We start from the raw sequence: 21,733 nt of genomic DNA on the forward strand, positions 1-21,733 counted from the left end.
TTCTATATTTAACCTTTTTTTTTTTTTTTTTTTTTTTTACCATTTCCAACACTCCTAATTTTTTGGTGTAGTTTCTTTCTGGTCTAATCCTACCTCAAGAACTTTGACATTTCTGTTAGCACAAGTCTATCAGCCCATGAAACAGTTTACGTACTGCATCTCTCCTTGGAAAGGCTTGTCCCCCTGTGATATTCAAATTATTTTATAGCTTTTGAAATCAGCTCTCTGATGATCTTAGGTAAAATTACAGTTTTGTAGATTAGCTAACTTCTTTTTTTGTTAGGGTGGGAGTGAGGTTCCTTGTAACTTTCTATATTCTAAACCTATGCTTTTAGTTTTGATACGTAGTATTTAAATTGTCTTTAGGTTTAAATATTATGCAACTTCTGTTTTAATTAGTTATTTAAGAGGTTATTCTTATATACTATATAGACTGCTTTTTGTTACCTTTTGGTCAGGCAACACAGTGTACATAATAAAAGTTCTTTGAAATGTGTTGCGACTTCTTTTATAACTTAGGACAAGGCAAAATTTTGCAAATATCCCTTGAATGCTTGAAAAGAATGTGTATTTCTTGTTTGGTGACAGGTTCTTCACTAGCTCAAGCTTGTTCATTTTGGGACCAGGTGCTATTGGTTGCTTATCTCAAAACCATTCTCCTTTTCTCCTTATTTTCCTTGTTTCCATATTTTTCCTTATTTCTTTTATTTTCTTTGCATATTAGATGGCAATATTTTCAGAAAAGTTGGGTCTAGCTCCAAAGGAAGAATCATGTTTGGTCTAAACTAATGATTCCTATTTCTCGAAGGGAAAGGCTGCTGGAGACCTCTGAAGGATCCTCCTTTTTCACAAAAATAGAGCAACATGAGCCTCCTTTTCTGCTTGCTTTGGATGTTATTCTGTAAGAAAATGATATATGTAGCAGTGATAACCATCTTTCAATCATGAGAGGAAAGCCAAGAAAATCATAGAGAAAGCTACATGGTTTCCTGATATTGAGTTGATGAATTAACCAGTCCTGAAACTATCTATCTTCAAAGTTCATTTTATGTGAAGTAATAAAATTCTGTTGTTTTTGGCACATCTGGTTAAATATTCTAAATTCATCTTGGTATGTGTTTATTCTTTAACATACAACATATACTTGAGCTATCATTTTCAGATACAAATTTTTAAAAGATCTCACACAATTGCTACTTTTCCTTCCTGTAATTCTGTCTTTTGCTTTATGTATGTTGAGTCTCTGTTGTAAACATATGTATTCATGATTATTTTATCATTTTGGTGGGTTGTTCCCTTTATAATTATGAAATGTTCTTCTATTAATACTTTTTGGCCTTTTATTTTTTAAATGTGTAACCAGAAATACTTTTCCAGTTCTCTTGTGATATGATTGACATATAACATTTATTAGTTTCAGGTGTACATCATGATGATTATATATATATATATATATACATATATATATATATATAGTGAAATGATCACCACAATAAGTTTAATTAACATGCATCACCTCACATCATTATAATCTTTTCTTATGATGAGAACTTTTAAGATCTATTCTCTTAGCAACTTTCATATATATATACCAGTATTGTTAACTTTACTCACCATGCTGTGCATTACATCCCCTGAACTTATTTATAACTGAAGTTTATACCTTTTGACTCTCTTTACCCATTTCAACCCCCACCCTTCTGCCTCTGGCAATCTCGAATCCATTTTCCGTTTCAGTGACATCAGTTTTTTAGGATTCCAGTCCACATCTCCCCAGTCATGTGTTTTTACAGTTATTTTGTTTGAATCAAGACCAAACAAAATCCACATTTCACTCTTTCCACTGTTATCTTTGTGGTTCTAATCACATTATATCTCACATGAATTACTATAATAGCTTCCTAACTAGTCCTCTTTCTTCAACTCCCTGCCTTTTGAATCTATTTCAACACAGGGGTCAGAATGATCCTTCTCTTCTGAAACGCTTCAGTAACGTCTTCTTTTTTTAAGATTATTTATTGAGAGAGAGAAAGAAAAGAGAGAGAACACACACACGTGTGCAAGTAGGGGAGGGGCCGAGGGAAAGAATTCTCAAGCAGACTCCTGGCTGATCTCAGAGCCCGACGCATGGGCTGTTCACTCCATTCCAGGCATACTGGCCTCCTTTGAGGAGCATGCTCTTTTCACAGGATCCTTGTATCTGCTGTTACCTGTGCCTGGAATTTTCTTCCCCAGTCATCTGTATGATAGTATCCCTAACTTCTTCATTGAGATATTAAAAATTAAGAATTTCACCTCTTGCCCTACCAGGTTCAGCATTTTCTAACTCGTGCCCTTTTTTGTGTATAGCACTTATTCTCTCTAGAATGATAATCTCCTGAGGGTGGTAATTTTTGTCTGTTTGATTTACTGCTGTACTTTAGCATCTAAAACATGGCCTTACACATAAAAAACAATAAATGTTGAATAGATGAATGTCTACTTACCAAATTTTGTAACTGCAGTTTTTACTCTTTAGTTTGGCTTTCAGGATCCCAAAACATACTTCTCTTAAAGTCCTTTTCAGTCTACTCTATTATTTTCATTTTGGGTGGATTACAATTCCACAAGGTGTTGGTTAGCCATCTTATCATTATGTTTCTTCACAAATTTGAAACCTTTATTTACAGTGGCTTTTTTTACATTTTATTTTTCTTTCTTTCCTCAGGGTTCATCCTTTCTAGCAGTTTTAAGTTCCCTCCAAGTTGTGGCCTGGAAACCCCAATTCAGCCAAGCATGATGTGCTGATTCACTGTGCCAGTTCTTTGGTGATAACTGATGTCTTTACCAACTGAGCAAACTGCAAACTGGGCACTTCTGCCCACCTTGGGCCCACATCTTCCTCCATGAGCTGGAGCTCCACACACATATCATTTGCTTTTGCTGCTTAGTCTCCTTCGCAAGTGGTGCAGCAAGGGAGAGGAATCCTAACTTGGCCTTTCACCCAAACAGTGCTGTTTTGGTCCCCCTTTTCATTCCTGTTATTTCTGCTATTAAAAAAAATTTCATTTCATCAGAGGATCATTGATTTTATTATTCTTTTAAATAACCTGTTTGTGGTTTTATTATTCCTCTCCCGTTTTTTATTTCTTGTTTTTAAAATTATTTTCTTCCTTCTACTTTCCTTAGGATTTTTTCCCCTTATCCTCTTGAGATCAGTGCTTAGTTCATTATATTTGGGCTCAAAAATTATCTAAATGTATACATTTCTCTTCTAGTACTGTTATCACATCTCACAAGTTTTGAAACAGAGTAGCACTTTTAGATTTCATTACCCTGCCAGATTAGAACTTCTGTTCTGGACCTAGAGTCGGGCAAGCAGCTGCTTCAGCATGGTTCATGGTGTCTTCCTTTGTTTCTTGCCCCTCAATATATATTTCAATTTTGAACCCGATTTTCTCTTTTTATGTTTATCATACTATGTTTGGAACAGAGGGGGTGTTTTAGAGCAACCATTCAAGATGTTATTTGATCAGAAGTCTCTGTATAGCTTTCTCTCTTCTACAACAGGTAAAATAAACACATTTTTATTGATTTTTTTCTTCCATATACTTTAGTTTAATAAATTTTTAAAGGTTTTATTTAAATAACCTCTATACCCAACATGAGGCTCAAACTTACCACCCAAGATCAAGAGCCCCACATTCTTCCAATTGAGCCAGTCACGCACCCCATTCTTCCATTAATTTGTAATTCATTTTTTTTAAACTTAATATTAAGATTTGTTTAACGTGTGTGATTGATTTGACAGATGTTTTTACATTGAAAGAAGGTTAGTGGGTTTGGTTGGGAGATGGAATTTTCTTTTTTTTTTAATCTTACATTTTTTTCAGTGTTCCAGAATTCATTGTTTATGCACCACACCCAGTGCTCCATGCAATATGTGCCCTCCATAATACCCACCACCAGGCTCACCCAACCCCCTACCTCCCTCCCCTCCAAAACCCTCCATTTGTTTCTCAGAGTCCACAGCCTCTCATGTTTCATCTCCCCCTCCGATTTCCCCCAGTTCACTTTTCCTTTCCTTCTCCTAATGTCCTCCATGTTATTCCTTATTAATTCTTACTTAATTGACTGATTTTTAAAGTAGGTTACACTCCCCAATGGAGCCTAACATGGGGCTAGAACGTTCTATCACAACCCTTAGATCAAGACCTGAGCTGAGGGGTACCTAGATGATTCAGCCAGTTAAGCATCGAACTCCTAATCTCAGCTCAGGTCATGATCTTGGGGTCATGAAATAGGCCCTGCCTTGGGCTCCACACTGGGCATGGAACCTACTTAAAAACAAAAACAAAAAACAACCCAAACAAAAAGACCTGAGCTGAGCCTGAGTTGGACACTTAAATGACTGAACCACCCAGGCATCCCCTTCCATATATTTAAGTAGAACTTTCATGCATTCAAATTTTATCTTGATGTAATTTTATCTTATTGCTATTTTTGTTACCTCTTATGCCAAGTTGCAACAACACATTCACATGCATCTTTCCATGTAAGATTCTAGACAGCTAATGATTTTTTCCAACAAATTTTGGAGGTCTTTTGTAAACATGATCTGATCTTAATATTGCTACAGTGGTGTCTCCGTTTCAGAGATTGTTAAGCTGCTGAGGTTGTAGAACTCCTCTCCAATTAATTTTCTGTTAACAGAACTGAAGTCCTAATCTGTTAAAATCAAGACAGAGACGGGTTATGCTCAGATTTTTAAAGAGAAACTCAGGACTCAGTGTTATGTATAAACTTCATGGGGCGGGGGGAAAGAATGCATATAACTAGGCCTGTCCAAAAGTAATAGCTTGGTCCTCAGTATAAAACTAAATTCCTGGAAAATTGTAGGCTATTGCTCTGGTAAATGTTTCCTGGAACATTTCCTGCCCAAAGCCGAGACTGTCATACCTATAACCTAAGATTGTCCTGTTGAAAATCAAGCACTTTAAAAAAAGTTATTTTTCTCTTTAAAAACTAGCTTTATTTAAAAGAATCTGAGGCATAACACTATAGGAACAAACTTACAATACATATTGTTCAAGAAAGCCTGCCATACATAATTTCTACTAATAGTAGGTCTAAATACTGATAAATAACATTCTTTATACAATGCACAAATGACATTTTGTATGAACCTTGGAAAGAATGGCCAACAATAACATGGACTGTTTTGACAATAGAACCTCTACTCGTCTTACTACTTATCTGAGAATAAAAAACTAAAATGCGGAAGATAAGTTAAACTTCTCTTAAATTCTACCATGATGTCTGAGGAAGAAAGAAAGGGATCAAAAGGAGGAAACTATAAGAATTAAAGATCTTAAAATAAAAAGAAAAAATTGGCTTACCACTATTAATTATTAAAAAGTAATTCAGAATTGAGAATTTTTGGTTTAACACTTGGAAGCCCTTAGACAAACTATTATCCACTATATTCAATTAGTGACCAAGCCAATTTTATTTCTCTGAAAACTGTAACCTGTACAAAACCATACAAAGAAAATAAACAATTTGGGGGTAACCTCATCATTTCATACTTTAAATTTTTCCACAAAGCAATTCATGAATCATTTAATACTAATACTTCTTTAAACCTCTATGACTTAAATAGAAAGAGACTCATTTCTCAGTGATTATATGTGAAGATGCCAGGGAAAAAGATGAATCCCTAATATGTAATTCTAAATTTTTAACCCCAAAATAGACCCATGTAAACACTGGGCATTCAAATCAAATATAATGGAATTGTGCCATCGTATGGTATATGGCATTTTTTAAAATATCGAGAACTGAATCAGATTTATTGCTATGTCAATCTTATTAATAGCTGATAATTAAATGTACAAAATACACCACAACATCCATGCCAAAAATGATGCTGTATAGAGATATCATTAACATAAATAGGTAAACATTTATCTTGTAATATATATCACTAATATAGTAAAACCTTATTCAGGGTAGTTTGAATTGATAAAAGTCTAAAAATTTGAATACTTTAAAAAGATATGCAGTTTAAGCACTCATAAGCATTCTTTTTTTTGCTTTCAAGTATACAATTTCAAATATACAATTTGCATTGGCCAAGTATTACCTTTTGGGTATTTCTTTTGGGTATTTGTTTTAAAGACAAGAGAATGCTTTTAAAATAGTATTCTCAAATAAATGCTCTATAAAGCTTAATATTTTCCTAAGATTAAACATTTTTTAAAATATCTTGATTATGACTTTTATTAATAAACCTTTCATCAGATAATACAAAGCAACCACCACTCAAGTCCTTGTATCAATGGTTACAAATTCTAAGTAAATCATAGGACTTGTATGGTATCATACTTGCTTTTTAACAAATGAAGATTAGTATTTCTACTTATTTTGGTTAAGGTGAAATGAATAGTATCTTTTTTGGTTGGAAGAGATCAGACTAGGTTCAAGGTCTAGTATATAATTTTAATAGTAAAGGCTAAGAAAAATCCTAATATTCACAATTAAGATATTAATTCCTTGATAAGTTGTAACTGTGAAAGGAAAATCAAAATTTTAAGAAGTATTTATTGTATTATTAGTGTTATGAATTGCTAACACCAAATTTTACCCTCTCTCCCATTTCAAAACATCAGGCCATCTACTAATCCATAAATATTGATGTTTCACATACTTCATAGAGTAGCTTAAACATACCAGCACAAGAAATAATTAGTATTACATAGTAATTTCCTTCGCCATAGGAATAAATGTTGGACAAAGTCTGGAAACATTTTATTTTCCAATTTGAATTACAGTAATTTTGCCACAGACCACAGCACTAGTGCATGTGTTACTTTAGACATGCTCTAAGAACAAAACGAAAAATTACTGCAAAAATACATGTCACCAATGTGGAACACACTCAGATTTGTATAAAAGTACTGAACTAATATCCCAAAAAGAGGTATATGTAAACAGTACATAAGGAAGAAATAGTTTTAATATGAAACAGTCATTTAAGTCACATACATCATGATAAGAAGCAGGACTTTCTTTTATAAAAGATATTTTAACTAACAAGCAACATCATCTATGTCACCTACAGAACAAGAAAAGTACAAGTCTTTAGAATAAGTTTTAATATAATTGCAAGTAATGTATTTTGACAAACTATGATCAAGATGAAGCTTATCCATTGGGTTTCATTAAAAATTGTCAAAGAAATATAGGCAGCCTCTGATGAACTCACATCTGGCTTAAAGATAGCCACTGCTCATTTCCCCTAGACTGTATGTCAAGGGAGTTGTTAATGCCAGCCCTTGTCTCCCTACTCCAGGAGTACCTCTAAACTTCCATCTCTGTACCAAGAGTTAGAAAAATGCAGATGTGACTTCTATACTCTTCTATTGGATAAACAGAATAGGGAGAAAGGGGAAGCTACTAATTTTGAAATGAGAAAAAAACCTCTGAGTTCATAAGTTGAGGGAAAAAAACTGTAAAAAGTCCCAACAATCTAAAGGAAATTGGTAAGTACTCTCAAGAGGCATCTACCAATTCAATAAAAAATACTGCTTCCCACAGTGCCTGAGATGTGGTCATATTGTCTGAAATCCTATTAGATAAAAATTCATTCTGAACTAATAAGCAGTCTTTAAAAATGTTTAATCCCACTTTCTTCACTATTCACATCTTGGTGGAAAACATTTTTCTCTTAAAATCTAGCCAGCCATAACCACAGGGGAAAAAATGGGAATTCTGAATGGAGAAAAGATGAAATTTTGAAGCACAGAGCATCTGGCAAGGGAAAAGGCAAGTTGGCTTATATAGTATTCCACTGGAGGGTTTAGGATGGTAAGAGGACAACTAGGAAACACTAACACCAAGAAACCTAGCTTTCCTGAATCCCACCAGGAAAAAGGAAAGACCCCTGTTTCTTTCTACCTCCTACATTGATTGGTTCCCTAAAGAAAACTCAGTGCTCAGCATGATACTAGTGGTTAACTACATTATGGTTGAAATAAGCCTTTATCAGCTTTCTTAACAATCTAATCATTTTATATAATGTTCCAAACCACTATTTACAAATGACATTTGGGAGCCTGGATGCTCTTAATTGAACTTTTTAATTAAAAAAAAATCAAAATAGCACGAATGTTCATGCATATGAAACCTCTATACACTGTAAAAAAAAAAAAATCCAAAAATTCTTTAGCGCTCCCTTAAAAAAATTATTACTTACTTTTTTTTTTTTTTTTTTACTATTAAATACAATTACTATAGTATACACTGGACAATAAGTACTAGCACTTTTAATATGTTCAAGACAAACAAGTTTGAAAGAATTCTAGATGAAGACCCCTGATACTTATTTGGATGACTAAAGTCAGCAGAATTCATGGTGACCCACACTACTGAGGTTTTTTCCTACCAGTAGGCAGAGCTGGAAGGCTTAAAAAAAAATCAGATTTCTTTATATTGTGTTAATCCAGGAAGAGTAAGCCCCACTAGAAGAAAATCTTGCTTTATGTACATAATCTTCTAATTTGGGTAACAAGAATCCTAATAGCAGTACTCTAAAAGTATTTCGCACCAAAGGAAAACACCAATCACAAAACTAATTCTAAGCACTCTATCTGAAGAATAATTTTTCTTTTACAAACTAAGCTACTTCGGCATTAGTGAGTCCAGCAGTTCAACAAGTAAGTAGACTAGGAATTCTCTAGTAAAATGAATAAAGCAAGTTCTGGGAAAGGAATAGATGCTTTAAAACTATCAGTAATCTAGCTGTCACGAGAAAGCCTAGCTGCTGAGAGTTAGCCAGGTTGAACTTAGACAAAACTTGAGAATATGGGAGAAACCATGTTTTCCTGCTCAGTTGTGTATGTGTATCTCTCTGGGTGTATGTGCGCATGTGAGATGAGGCCTTCAGTGAAGGAAAAGGATTATATAAAAAATGGTGCAATGCTACTGGAAGATTATTCTACCTAAGTACAATTCTTTTCATTACTGAATATCTGAAAATGTTTAGGGTAGCTCATCACTTGTCCTAACAAAGCCATATCAATTTGTATAATAGCCTTTTGGGGTCAAATTGGACATTCTTACACTTTATCACTTTTCCTATCAAAAAACATCTAATTTTTGACTTAGTAATCATATACAGACAAATGTGGAGCTAGTTAAGAAAAGTAATTTGAATACATGAAAACACTCACAAACTATGGTTATAGTTTACCTGTGACTCACGGTCAGTCAACCACGGGTTTTTCTCTGAATATTTACAGACTTACTTAAATAAGGTGCTCAGAAGATCTAAATACTTGAATAAAAATTCACTTGTAAGTTTTCAAAAATGGCTATTTGGAAATGGAAAAGAACCACATTACAAATCAAGTACCTTTAGACTAGCTTGGGAGAGGTTACTTCACTTTCACAAAACTACTACTGAAACTGTAAGCAACAGATGGCTTAAGAAAATGCATAATCAATTCTAACAGTAAGTACAACTCAAGTACTACCATGGAGAATGTTAACTCCTGAAGACACTGGAAGTGTCTTCAAAACCAGCACTCACTAGGATTTCAAGATTTCAAGAACAACATAAGTAGGTCCTTAAACATTTAGAAAATCGTGTACTTCAAATATAAAGTAAGCAACATGGAATCTTCAAAAATGCTTCTAAATACATCAAAAGTCAGAGTCAGCCAAAAATACTGCATTTTCACCTGCTTCAATTGGTAAAGTTTTCACACGAAGGAGTACCTAGTATAAGAGTTTATATCATTTCATTTCCTAAAATTGTAAAGATATATAATTTACAGCTCTATTGAAAATATTTTGTACTCACCTCTAACTAGTCACAGGTAAATGGAGAAAACCTTCTACTAAATTGTACCATATGAAATTGCTGTTTTTGTAGGTCAAAATTAAAACACTATTTAAAAAAATAAATTTTATTTAATCAAAATATGCATCATGAGCATTAATAGTTTTCTTCTAGTAGGATATTAAGTATTTCATTTTTATAAAATTTGTCATGTCTTCAACTATATAAACTGTTCATATCCCTCCAATTACTGTTTCTTAATTGGAGAACATGTTGTTTATTAAAAAAAAGCTTCAAATGATGAAAAAGATGGTAGTTTGCTGGATAAAGGTCTGATGACTATAATGGATATGACAAAATTTAAAATCCCAATTCAGTTAATTTTGCTTTAGTGGCTTGTGGCATGCGAGGTCAAGTGCTGTCATGTAAAAGTGTAGGGTCATGTTTATTAACCAAAAAATGTTTTTTTAATCAAGAGTTTCATGCACAATTTTAATTTCTTGGCGAGACACTGCTGCTGCTGCTGCTGCTTCTGCTGCTGCTGCTGCTTTACTAGGGTTTAAACAGTAGTAATTAATTATTCTTTTGCAGATCCCTACGCGGCCTTCAGAACTTTTTTGGTCACAATGATAATGATGGTGCAAGTTTGGGAGCTTCACCAACATCCAACCATTGTATGAATTGCTATCAATCCTCAAACAGTATCTTGTGGTGTATTTTGTTTCTTTTTTTGTGTGGTTTTTTGGTCACCGGTCACTGTTTTAAGTCTCAGCAAGTACACCTCTGTCTCTGTTCTTGATCATCGCCCAGGAGGATATTCTTGAGTCCATCGTTACACTTTCCCCAGTCACAACAGAAACTCCTATCTACTTCAAGGCCTTGAAATTGTTGTTTGTAAGTTAGCTTCACCCTGGCTCTTAATTGGTCTTTGCTCAAAATGGATTCTGATCTCCCCCGAGGCTTGTCTTTGAATCCAAATCCCCAGAACAAGATTTTTCAAACCACCACTGAGCAGGTCTCACCAGCTGAGCTTTCTAAAGGCCAACTTGATGTTTCCACCTATGTCATGTGCAGTATGTCCTGGCTTCAAATCGTGTTAAAAGAAGTATTCACAATTCTTCCGAAGACACTATGTTATTTATTTCTCTGGAAAACAATAATAAAACAACTCAATAATCGAAGGAAACTGAATGAAGAGCATAATACTATTGTAATTCTAAACAGCACAACTAGAAACATATTTCACTTCAACTCTACTAACTGCAGTCCTTTTTCAACTGATCTAATATTAGCAATTTCATGTGGTACAATCCACAACTTAATGAACAAATACTTACAAAGCATCTACTATATGCTAACTTCTGTCTCATATCTGTATAAACAGACATCTTGAAAAGACTGACTTGAAAATAGGAAAGTCACTAACTTCAAAGACCCGAGTGGGAAGAAATCTGGTAACATACTCTATTTTTTTTTAAACATCCATTAAAATGTATGCTTTTTTCCATGTTATAGCTACACATATCTTTTCCTGAAAACATGTCAAGTAGATTCTTGAAAAATTTTTTGAACCATTTAATGTAATATTACCAAAGTTCAGCTCTGCAATGTACATTTTTCAATGATTCTAACTTTCTAAAGTCAAAACTTGCCTACATTTGCTATATATTATTTTGAAGCTTCAAGAGGCTTTTTTATGTTTATGATTAACAACAACAACAACAACTAACATTTATTAGTATAGTACTTTCTAAAGCACCCCCATATACATTATTCTCATTTAAGATAGCAAACAAGGACAATATAAAATTTGCACTGGTAATGAAGTAGAATATTAACAAAAACTAAGGTAAATAATCTTTTTGTGTGTGCATTTAAAAAAATAATGTAAAACATTAAAACCCTGTGTCACTGAACCTCTGTAAGACACGGGGGGAGGGGACCCTTTAGTTAATGCCGGTGATTAAGCATCACTGCCCACTGCAGGTGGACCAAAAGTCTCTCGAGTGCGCATCAACTGGACATCCTTGTCAGCCATACAGGTGTCACAGCCCCATACTGCTGAGGCCTCTGCAGTTAGGAGGCCATACGCGGTTTCAGTCATTCCAGTGCAGATCCGATGAAACCATTTCTGACAAGAGGCTTCACACAAGATGGCATCCTGATCATCATTCACTTCATTTGTACAAATTCCACAAGGATACACTGGGTCAGAAGAAGAATGGCCATGACGGCTTGGGTGAAGAGAGGACTTATTGCTTTTTTCAGTGGTGCAGGTATCTGGGGCACCTCTGGGTTGTCGCGGCTTATTCTGTGTCCCATTTGCATGGCTGTTATTTGTTGCTTCTGTGGTACTCGAACGGCTATTCTCTTGATTTACTGCATTATTTCGATTAACATTTTTTAATTCGATATTACTCTGATTCACTGTGTCATCCATATTTAAGTGAGGTGGATGAGCAGAGGAATTTTGATTAGTATTTTTGGTTGCTCCTTGACTAAAGTCTTGTTTTTGGGGTGGTGCTTTTGCTTGACTGAAAGTGTTTGGGGGAGGAATAAAAGAATGATTAGATTCTAATGGGGAAGTAAAATTTGCATTATTTCCAGGGACAAAGTTAGATGACAAGTCAGGGTTAGAAACTTGGTTAGCATTCTGTGGAGGAATCTGATTAAAGTTTTCAGCAGGATTCTGTCGAAAATGTTGATTAGGCATATTAACATTCTGATTTAGTGCATTATTATAGGATGGGTTTCCAAAGCTTGAATTATCATGTGGCCCAAAGTTAAAAGCATGAGGTCGATTAAAACCCATGCCCAAAGGATTCTGAGGAAATGGGTGTGGCTGATTCCTGAGTGAGTAAGGACCACAGTATGGGGAAGACATTCTTGGAGGTACGTGAGGTGGCATTCTGAATGTGCTATAGCCTCCAAAGCCAGGATAACCAGGGCCAAGATATGGATTTGATGAAGGTAGTGGTTTATAGGAAATAGTATTATAGTTGTCATCAAATGGATTAGCAGCCACTAGATGGTCAGAGTTTGGATTCGGTGGTGGAGCATACTCAGACAATGGAGGAAAAGAAGGCCCCTGAAATGAGAATGTAGAGTAAAGGACATGTTTCGATCAAAGAAGTTATTAAAACTGTTATCTCAACATGTAACAACCTAGCTTTAATCAAATTTCTCTTGCTTTGTTTATGAAAATCTAATTCCTTTGACCTTTCAATTCCAAATAGTTTTCATATTTATATTTAATGATTAAAATGTGTAGACTTCTTTCTTTAAGAAAGGAAAGGAGGTATGCTTTTCTGAGCTCAAACTCATTGTTACTTCAAATTCCAAATGTATTTAAGCTTCAAAAGAAGCTTCATTATGTAACTTTCATTTAATATGCTTAACTGTAATTCTGGAACCTTTCACTTAAACCATAAAATTAAGTAACAATAAACAGGATCTAAGTTTTTTTGTTAGCTTAACTTCAGGGAGTAGCTATTAAAGTATTCCCCAAGCACTATGCTCTTGGCCTCAGAATGGAAAAATAAACTTCCAGTTTTAGTCACGCTGGAAGTTTAACAGATGGTGGCCAAAATGGAAATAATCTGAATACACATCTTTCTTTCTCGTAGTCCTTAAAATAGAAAGAGTGCTTCAAATTTATAAGGGATAAAAGCACAGAATCCTATTCTTATAATGGTTATCTAAGCACAGGTTATACACAAAAGATTCTTCCACCACATTTGCTTAATGACCCGTATGTACTACTGAATTACTGTTAACAGCTGAACACTACTTCAAGTTAAACCTGTATCCCCAGATTTTACAATCTTTTAGTAGAACTACAGTTACCTATGGTTTTTAAGTTAGATTTAAGAACAAGCATTTTCATTTGTCTGCCTACACTTCTTTCTTGCAATACTCACTTTAGACCTATAGGCCAACATCAGCCACTAGTTGCAGAATTAAAAAAAAAAAAAAAAAATCACTGTAGAATTCACAGTTAGGTTATGAAGAGGATAGGAAACAAACCCATGACCAAATTTAAATTTACCTCATCAGATTGATCTTATCAGTGAACAAAAACCATTATTAAAGAAAATGTTAATTTACCTGTGTATTTGTCTTGCGTTTTTTCTTGTCAGGGCTTCCTAGTTGTACACCTGGTCCTCCTAACCCATCCAGTCCACTATCACCACCTTAAAAAAAATAATAATAACATTTCCACTTGTAACTAAAATCATTTTACATCTCTCACAGCAGTATCTATCATAACTAGCTGTCAATATATGTTCTATTTTTATCAGATAAAAGCAATACCAAGCTTTAAAAAAAAAAAATTTGTTTTTCAAACAGTCTTCCCCATAGTTTCAGCCAGAAACATTCATCTCTACTCCCACAGTAATTTTTATTATTCTTTCAGTGAGAAAGTATCCATCCTACCCTTGAAGCTTTAGTCATCTGGTTTCTTATCCTTGAGGCAACCACCAGTTTTTGCTCTATCTTTCAAAAGATAATCTAGCAAAATTCCAGCGTAATATCTTTTGCGGGGAGTACACAAACCGTAGCATGCATACTATACAACAATGCTCTCTACACTTTGCTTTCTTCTTGGAAATCATTCCATGTAATTACCTACAGAACTGCTCCATCACCTCATAACTGAGTAGTATTTCGTGGTATAATTATACCATAATTCATTAAACTAGCTCCTTCCCTACTGATGTGAACAAACCTTTGTTGTCTGCAATGAAAATCTATGTATAGGTGTCTTAAATACATATACAAATCATTCCTAGAACTTGAATTATGGCATTAAATTTTATACCTTTAAATTCTTAAAGGTATTGTCAAAGTACAACAATGTACGTGAGTATTACTTTCTCAACAGTATACGATGAAGCAAAAGCAAAAGCTTGACTGTGAAGTAAAGAGGCTAAAAAAAGTTTATCAATATACAACACTGTGAATGAAATTAAAGTCACTGATTTGTATGCTTAAAAATGGTTTAAATGGAAAGTTTTATTTTATATATATTTTACCAAAATAAAACCCAAAAAGTATGGAGTTGACATGATCTGAAAATATCAACAAAATTTTTTTCTGCTGGAAAACAATTATGGAGGATTCTGATTACAAAAGTAGACAGAAGAATAAAAGTATGTATACATACGTAGATACACATTTGTAATAGATTCAGTGAGTTGACAATTAGAAGAGACATGCTCACGTATGTGGATTCTGAGAAAGAATTTAAGCTGAGACTTAAAAGATAAAAATAAAAATAAATATAAAATTAAAAAATAAACTGAGACTTACAGGACAAAAAAATCTCTCATTTAAACAGCCTAAGGAAGAGCCTCTAGGCAGAGAACAGCATGTGTAAAGATTCTTAAGTAAAAAGAAGCCCGATGTGGGGCGCCTGGGTGGCTCAGTGGGTTAAAGCCTCTGCCTTCAGCTCAGGTCATGATCTTAGGATCCTGGGATCGAGCCTGGGATTGAGCCTGGCATTGGGCTCCCTGCTCAGTGGGGAGCCTGCTTCCTCCTTTCTCTCTGCCTGCCTCTCTGCTTACTTGTGATCTGTCAAATAAATAAATAAAATCTTAAAAAAAGAAAGAAAGAAAGAAAGAAAGAAGCACGATGTGTTTGAGAAATTTAAAAGAGGCCAGTGTCTGAAGGGACTCTGGAGAATGCCACTACAAGAGGTTAAAGAGATAGGCAGGGATCAGATCATTTAGAGCAGTGTGGACTGAATGTGTCCCCCCAAAATTCTTATTTTGAAGACCTACCCCACAGTATGCTGGTATTTGGGTGTAGGGCCCATGGGAGGTAACGAAGATTACCTCCGGTCATGAGGGTCAGGCCATTTTGATGTGATTAGTGGCCTTAGGAGAAAGAAGAGTATGTTCTCCATCCTCCCTCTGGAGTACAAACACAGGAAAGGCCATGTGAGGACACGGGCAAGAAGGTGAGCATCTGCACACCAGAAAGAGAGCACTCACCAGGAAGTGAATTGGCTAGCACCTTATCCTTGGACTTCCTAGCCTCCAAACCTGGAAAATAAATTTCTGTTGTTTAAGCCACCCAGTCTACAATACTTTGTTCTTAAAGCCCAAGCAGACTAAGACACAAAGCCTTGTAGGTTATACTAAGGAATCTGAATTTTATCTGAAGAACAGTGAATGATCACTTAAGGGTTATGAGCAGGAAAGTGATATGATTTAAGTTTTTAAAATATTATATTAGCAACTGTGTTGAGAATGAATTGGTGATGGGACAGGGTTAGAAGCAGGGAGACTAGTCTTTTACAATAATAGTTCAGGAAAAAAAATGGTACTTGGCAATAAAGAGAAATAAGTGTGTTGGACAAAGACTCCCACCTAACAACAAGTGAAACCGATTTCTCTAAGAGCTATTTAGGGAAGCTTATAAACAACGAAGAGCTATTTAGAGAAGCTTATAAACAACAAAGTGAAAAAACTAACAAAATTCAGTAAGGATTCTGGATGTTAAATCAATATTTAAACATAAGAGTGCTTTTTATACACAAACTAAAACCAGTCATAAGATAGTATAGAAGAAAAGTTTTCACCTATAGGAACAAAACTAAACTAAATTAGCTAGCAATAAATTTTTTAAAATACACAATATCAGTATAAATAAAAACTTTCAAAAGTTCTATATTGAAAGACACAGAGAAATACTTCTAATAATTGGAAAGGTATTCCCTGTTCTGGCTAGCCATCTAGAACAAAATAACATTGTTTTTTTTACCTCATTTATTATGCCAAACAGCCTTTTTGTGCCCTCCTCAGAGACAACAGCACCAGGCATTTGAGTCCCAGGCCCGTGGGGCTCACCCTCAGAGTCCAGAGGCTTTAATACTACAATAAGCAGGACCTCCTTCTCAGAGATCTGAGTTTAAATTCCACAGGGCCCCTCCTGTGAATTTATATACTCTAATAAGTCCAACTTCTTTCCTATGGCCTTAGGAATGGTAGCTGCTTCCCACAGTCAACACCTCTCTGAAAACTTTAATATCCTATTTTGCCACTTGAGTTTAATGTCTGTTAACAATACCTTATATTAAATTTTCTATTAAAAGTAACTGGTATGGTTTCTATCTCCTGAGTAGATCCTGACTGATACATATCTCAAGTGCCACCAGCCAGAAACCGTCATTACTAATAAGTTAACATCATATCATTCTAGACATATAGCTTAATACCTCCTACCTACTTCTCCCTCTGTGAATATAGAGCAGTAGTAATAACTTTACAAAGATGGGATACATTTTTACATAAAAGCATTAAATTTTAACTTTTTTATAATGTAATAAAGGCAATAAGAAATTAATTAAACTACAGAATATGTTAAATATTTCTTTACCATAAGAGAAGTTTTTGGAAAGAATCCTCTAAGTCTAAAAGAAATCAAGGAAAACATTAAGCTGGAAAATGTATGTCTTTTCTCAATTTTAGATAGCATTGATTGAACTTTGAATGTTTAAGATAATATGGTATCACATCTTACTCTACTTTTTTCCATCTTGTTTGCTATCTACTTTTTCTATCTCTACATTCAATCTTTTTTTAAAAAAGATTTTATTTATTTATTTGACAGACAGAGATCACAAGTAGGCTGAGAGGCAGGCAGAGAGAGAGAAGGAGGAAGCAGGCTCCCCACCAAGCAGAGAGCCTGACATGGGGCTCTATCCCAGGACCCTAGGATCACGACCTGAACCGAAGGTAGAGGCTTTAACCCACTGAGCCACCCAGGTGCCCCAATCTCTACATTCAATTCTTTATTTCAGCTAATTTTTCTTTTATCTCATTTTTGAATACATTTTCTGCTCTTTGTTGAGTGCTTTATTTGGGGGGCACTAATTATTATTATGGTAGAGGAATTTTAGCCCCATATCTATTAGTTGCTTTTCCAACTTTACTCTTTTTTAATATCTACTTAATCTATCTATAGTTTTCCTATTTTTTTATTATATAATTCATATGTTAGCCATGTTATGTTCTTTATTTCTAATTTTTTAATTTGTTCTAGAATTTGTTCTAGAATTGGTTTAGTCCTCAATTGGTTTCCTGAAATCTGCAATTTATATTTAATCTAATTTTGTTGTATTAATCATCCTGTCTTTGAACTCTTTCCTGCTCTTATTTTTGCTTTTGTTTTTTCATTAAAGTCTACCACTTAAAGTACATATGAGATCTTTCCTTCTCTCTTTTAGGTTATGGGTCTTCATCTTCTGCATGCTATTTATTTCTTTCTTCTTCTTCTTCTTCTTTTTTTTTTTTGTTAATTCATTAGTTTCCTATAGCATGTTTACATAGTTATGCTTTTATTTTTAATATTGCAATTCTGTCTAGATCTTTTAGTTGCTCTTTTATTTAATATGGGTGACTTTCTAACTCTCTTATTTACATCTAAGATTACTTGGTTTTGGTGGTATCTCTATTGAGATAATCATGTGATTTTTTTCCCCTTTAAATTATTATTTTTTAAAGATTTTATTTATTTATTTGACAGAGAGAGATCACAAGTAGACAGAGAGGCAGACAGAGAGAGAGAGAGAGGGAAGCAGGCTCCCTGCTGAGCAGAGAGCCCAATGCGGGCCTCGATCCCAGGAACCTGAGATCATGACCTGAGCCGAAGGCAGCGGCTTAACCAACTGAGCCACCCAGGCGCCCCCCTTTAAATTATTTTAATGTTCAACTCAAAACTGATATTGCTGAAATAAAGCCAACTAACTCACTTTTATACAAATGTTATCATTTTCATGTGACTGGATATGCTGTTATCTCTTTAGAACACCTGCCTCTTCTAGTAAGATTAGTAAGAACCTCTTGTATTTCCTTGGTACATCCAGGTTTTTAATTCTCACATTTTGTTAAATGCCCATCTACCTAGTTGGGGGGTGTCGTACCCCACTCACATGGGAGGTTTCCCTGTGTTCCTTGATTCAGTTTGTATCTAATAGAAATAGTACCTTTTTTTTTAACTTTTTGTTTCATTTATTTTTTTTTCTTGCACAAAAGAATGAGAAGATAAAGAACAGTCATTTAATTTCCTTCTTTCCAGACTTGGGGTTATTAGTAAGAATTCTCAAAATTCTGTAAATTACTAATAGCTTCCAAGGGTAGAGACTGTCTTAGAAGTCTTAGTGCATTTTGCACTATTTCAGAATTACATTATTGGGCCTTTGTTTGCTGCTGTTGCTGAACATTTTTGCTCTTTTTCAAAAACAGCTTTGGTTCATTTTACTTAGAATTTAAAAAGAGATTCTATAAAGTAGTTCTGTTTTAGAAGTCTGTATTTGCTTATATCTATGTTCTTTCAGCTCAATCTTCATGATGAACCTAAGAGGTAGGTAAGTCATCCCCACTTTTTAAAGAAAGAAAAAAGAAATGGAACGTAAAGAAATCATACCACTGGTAAAAAGGGGCATAGAAATCTAAAACTAGGGGTTTTGTTTCCTTTTGCTTTTAAGTTTTTGAATATATTCACAAGGTCGTATAACCATTACTACTCTTTAATGCCAGACCATTATCATCACCCCATCATATATGAATTGGCAGTCATTTCCCAGTCCCCCAGGCCCTGGCGATCATGAATCTACTTATATATTTTTGTCTATTCTGGATATGCCATATAAAAGGAATCATACAATATGTGCCTTTTTGTATCTTGTTTCACTTAAACTAGAGCAATATTTTCAAGGTTTATCCATGTTATAGTATGTATTATTTCCTTTTTATGGCTGAATAATATTCCCTTGTATGGATATACCACATTAAATTTATCCATTGATCAGCTGGTGAACAATTTGGGTTGTTTCTACTTTTTGGTTACTAAGAATAATGCTGTTATGAGTACTTGTGTATAAGTTTTTATATAACATATGCTTTCAATTCTCTTGGGTATATATCTGGTAATAGAATCTTTGGGCAGTATGGTATCTCTTAAGTTTAACATTTTGAAGAACTGCCCTACTGCTTTCTATAGCAGCTACACCATCTAACATTCCCACCCGCTAAGTTTGAGGGTCCAATTTCCTCACATCCTCCCCAACACTTATTTTGTTTCTTTTTAATTTAACTTTATTTTTTAAAGATTTATTTGAGAGAGAGAAAGAGTGGGGGTATGGGCAGAGAGAGAATCTAAAGCAGATTCCCAGCTAAGCACAGAGCTTGATGCAGAGCAGAATCTCATAACTCTGAGATCATGACCTGAGTAGAAACCAAGACTCCGATGCTCAACTGACTGACTCTCCTCTGCTTGTATTTTAAATGTAGCCATTCTAGAAATTATAAACTGGTATCTCTTTGCGGTTTTAACTTGCATTTTCAAAATTACTAGTGATGTTGAACACCTTTTCATATACTTATTGATCATCTATACATATTTTTCCTTTGAAGAAATGCCTACTCCAGTCACTTATCTATTTTTCAGTTAAGTTATCTTTTTTGTTAGGTTGTAAGAATTCTATATGTATTCTGGATACTAGACTGTTATCAGTTATAATATTTGCAAAGATTTTCTTCCAATATGTGGGATGTCTTTTCACTTTAATAGTGTCCTCTGACACATGTAAGTTTTTAATTTTGATGAACTCCAATTTATCTTTCTTTCTTTTGGTGTCTGGGTAAACAAAGATTATATACTTCTAAGATACTAGTTTGCCTCCCTAAAATCTTACAAACATACTGTCTTCCTCAGTGGACCACAAAAGACAAAAATGAAAACTTCAGGTTCAAACTAAAGGAACCCCTATTTTAAATTCTTTGATGTGGTAGTAATCCCATTTCAGTAGATGTTAAGTAAAGAACTAACAGTGAGATCCAATCCACCCCTCAAAGTCATTGATTTAAAATTTCATGGTTCAGAAATGACTGAATCTATTACTAATTTATAACTATTCAGTAGACCATATAAAGTGAATTGATGATTCCATATTAACAAATCGTATTTGTTACACTGACATGCTGAGACAAGAAATGTGCTGCTCTCAAATACGAATACCTAGAAATTCTGATGGGTGTGGTAGAGAAAAAGAATCAGCAATGATTTTAGAGGTCAAATAATAAAGTGGTTATATAAATAAAGGTACCAAACAACAAAGTCCTGTATTTCCTAACAGCTGTCATGGATATTTCATTATAACAAAAATATAAAAAGAAAACTCCAATTCCTAAAAATAAAAACAATTACTATTAATTTAGTCTCTAATCTCCAATCTAGAATATATAAATTCTCACTCAGAGCATTAAGAATACTGAATAACTTTAATTTTCCAATTAAATGTTGTAATTTAAAGATGGACAGAAAGTACTTTCAATTAATGGTATGTACATCTCTGTTCACTTTCCAAAAATTTAACAACAATTACTTGTATTCACTGTAAGACAAGGCTTTGACACTTGCAACTATTTAAATAAACATAATTTTCAAGTAATCTGTGAGTAAAACCACCTTAAATTCTTTTTAGAATCTGACTTCTATGGTATTAATTTTTTATTTAAGAGTATAACATTTCCCTCCATAAAGCAAATCTTCAAGTTCCACTGGTGTCTGTTGCTCCATTTATTGTTCATCTAAAGAGTGAACTATATAACATTTTCAATGGTTCTTACACTTTGCCTTACCTGGGTCCTTCCTCCTGCTACCTGTAATACTGGTAGTTCTCAGTGAGGTAATCATTGTGTTAGATCAGAAGCATAGACCTAAGGCCTAATTAGACTACAAGCTACCAAGAATTTCCATGATTCTCACTCTTTAAAAGTAGTGAAAGGTCAGAATCCAAGGAACAGGAAAGTAGTGGCTGTGGAGCTAGTCAATTACATTGCCCTAAGAACTTTTGGTACCAAAGCTTCTCTCCAGCTGCTCTATAATCCAGCGCAGCTAACT

The 21,733-nt window shown here is 34.3% G+C and overlaps 1 protein-coding gene across 1 annotated transcript in view; it reads right to left on the reverse strand.

Moving 5' to 3' along the window:
• Positions 1-4,994: 4,994 nt before the first annotated feature.
• Positions 4,995-21,733, reverse strand: part of PYGO1 (pygopus family PHD finger 1) — a 29,057-nt gene continuing 12,318 nt past the window's right edge. The window contains exons 2-3 of the mRNA XM_004779223.2: positions 13,931-14,016; positions 4,995-12,911 (exon numbers count right to left, since the gene is read on the reverse strand). Of these exons, the coding sequence (XP_004779280.1) occupies positions 11,787-12,911; positions 13,931-14,016 (1,211 nt within the window). The 3' untranslated portion in view covers positions 4,995-11,786. The remainder of the gene's footprint in view (positions 12,912-13,930; positions 14,017-21,733) is intronic.

Source organism: Mustela putorius, unplaced genomic scaffold (assembly GCF_011764305.1).
Source record: "Mustela putorius furo isolate JIRA1106 unplaced genomic scaffold, ASM1176430v1.1 tig00000660_pilon_pilon_pilon, whole genome shotgun sequence".
Classification (NCBI taxonomy): Eukaryota; Metazoa; Chordata; class Mammalia; order Carnivora; family Mustelidae; genus Mustela; species Mustela putorius.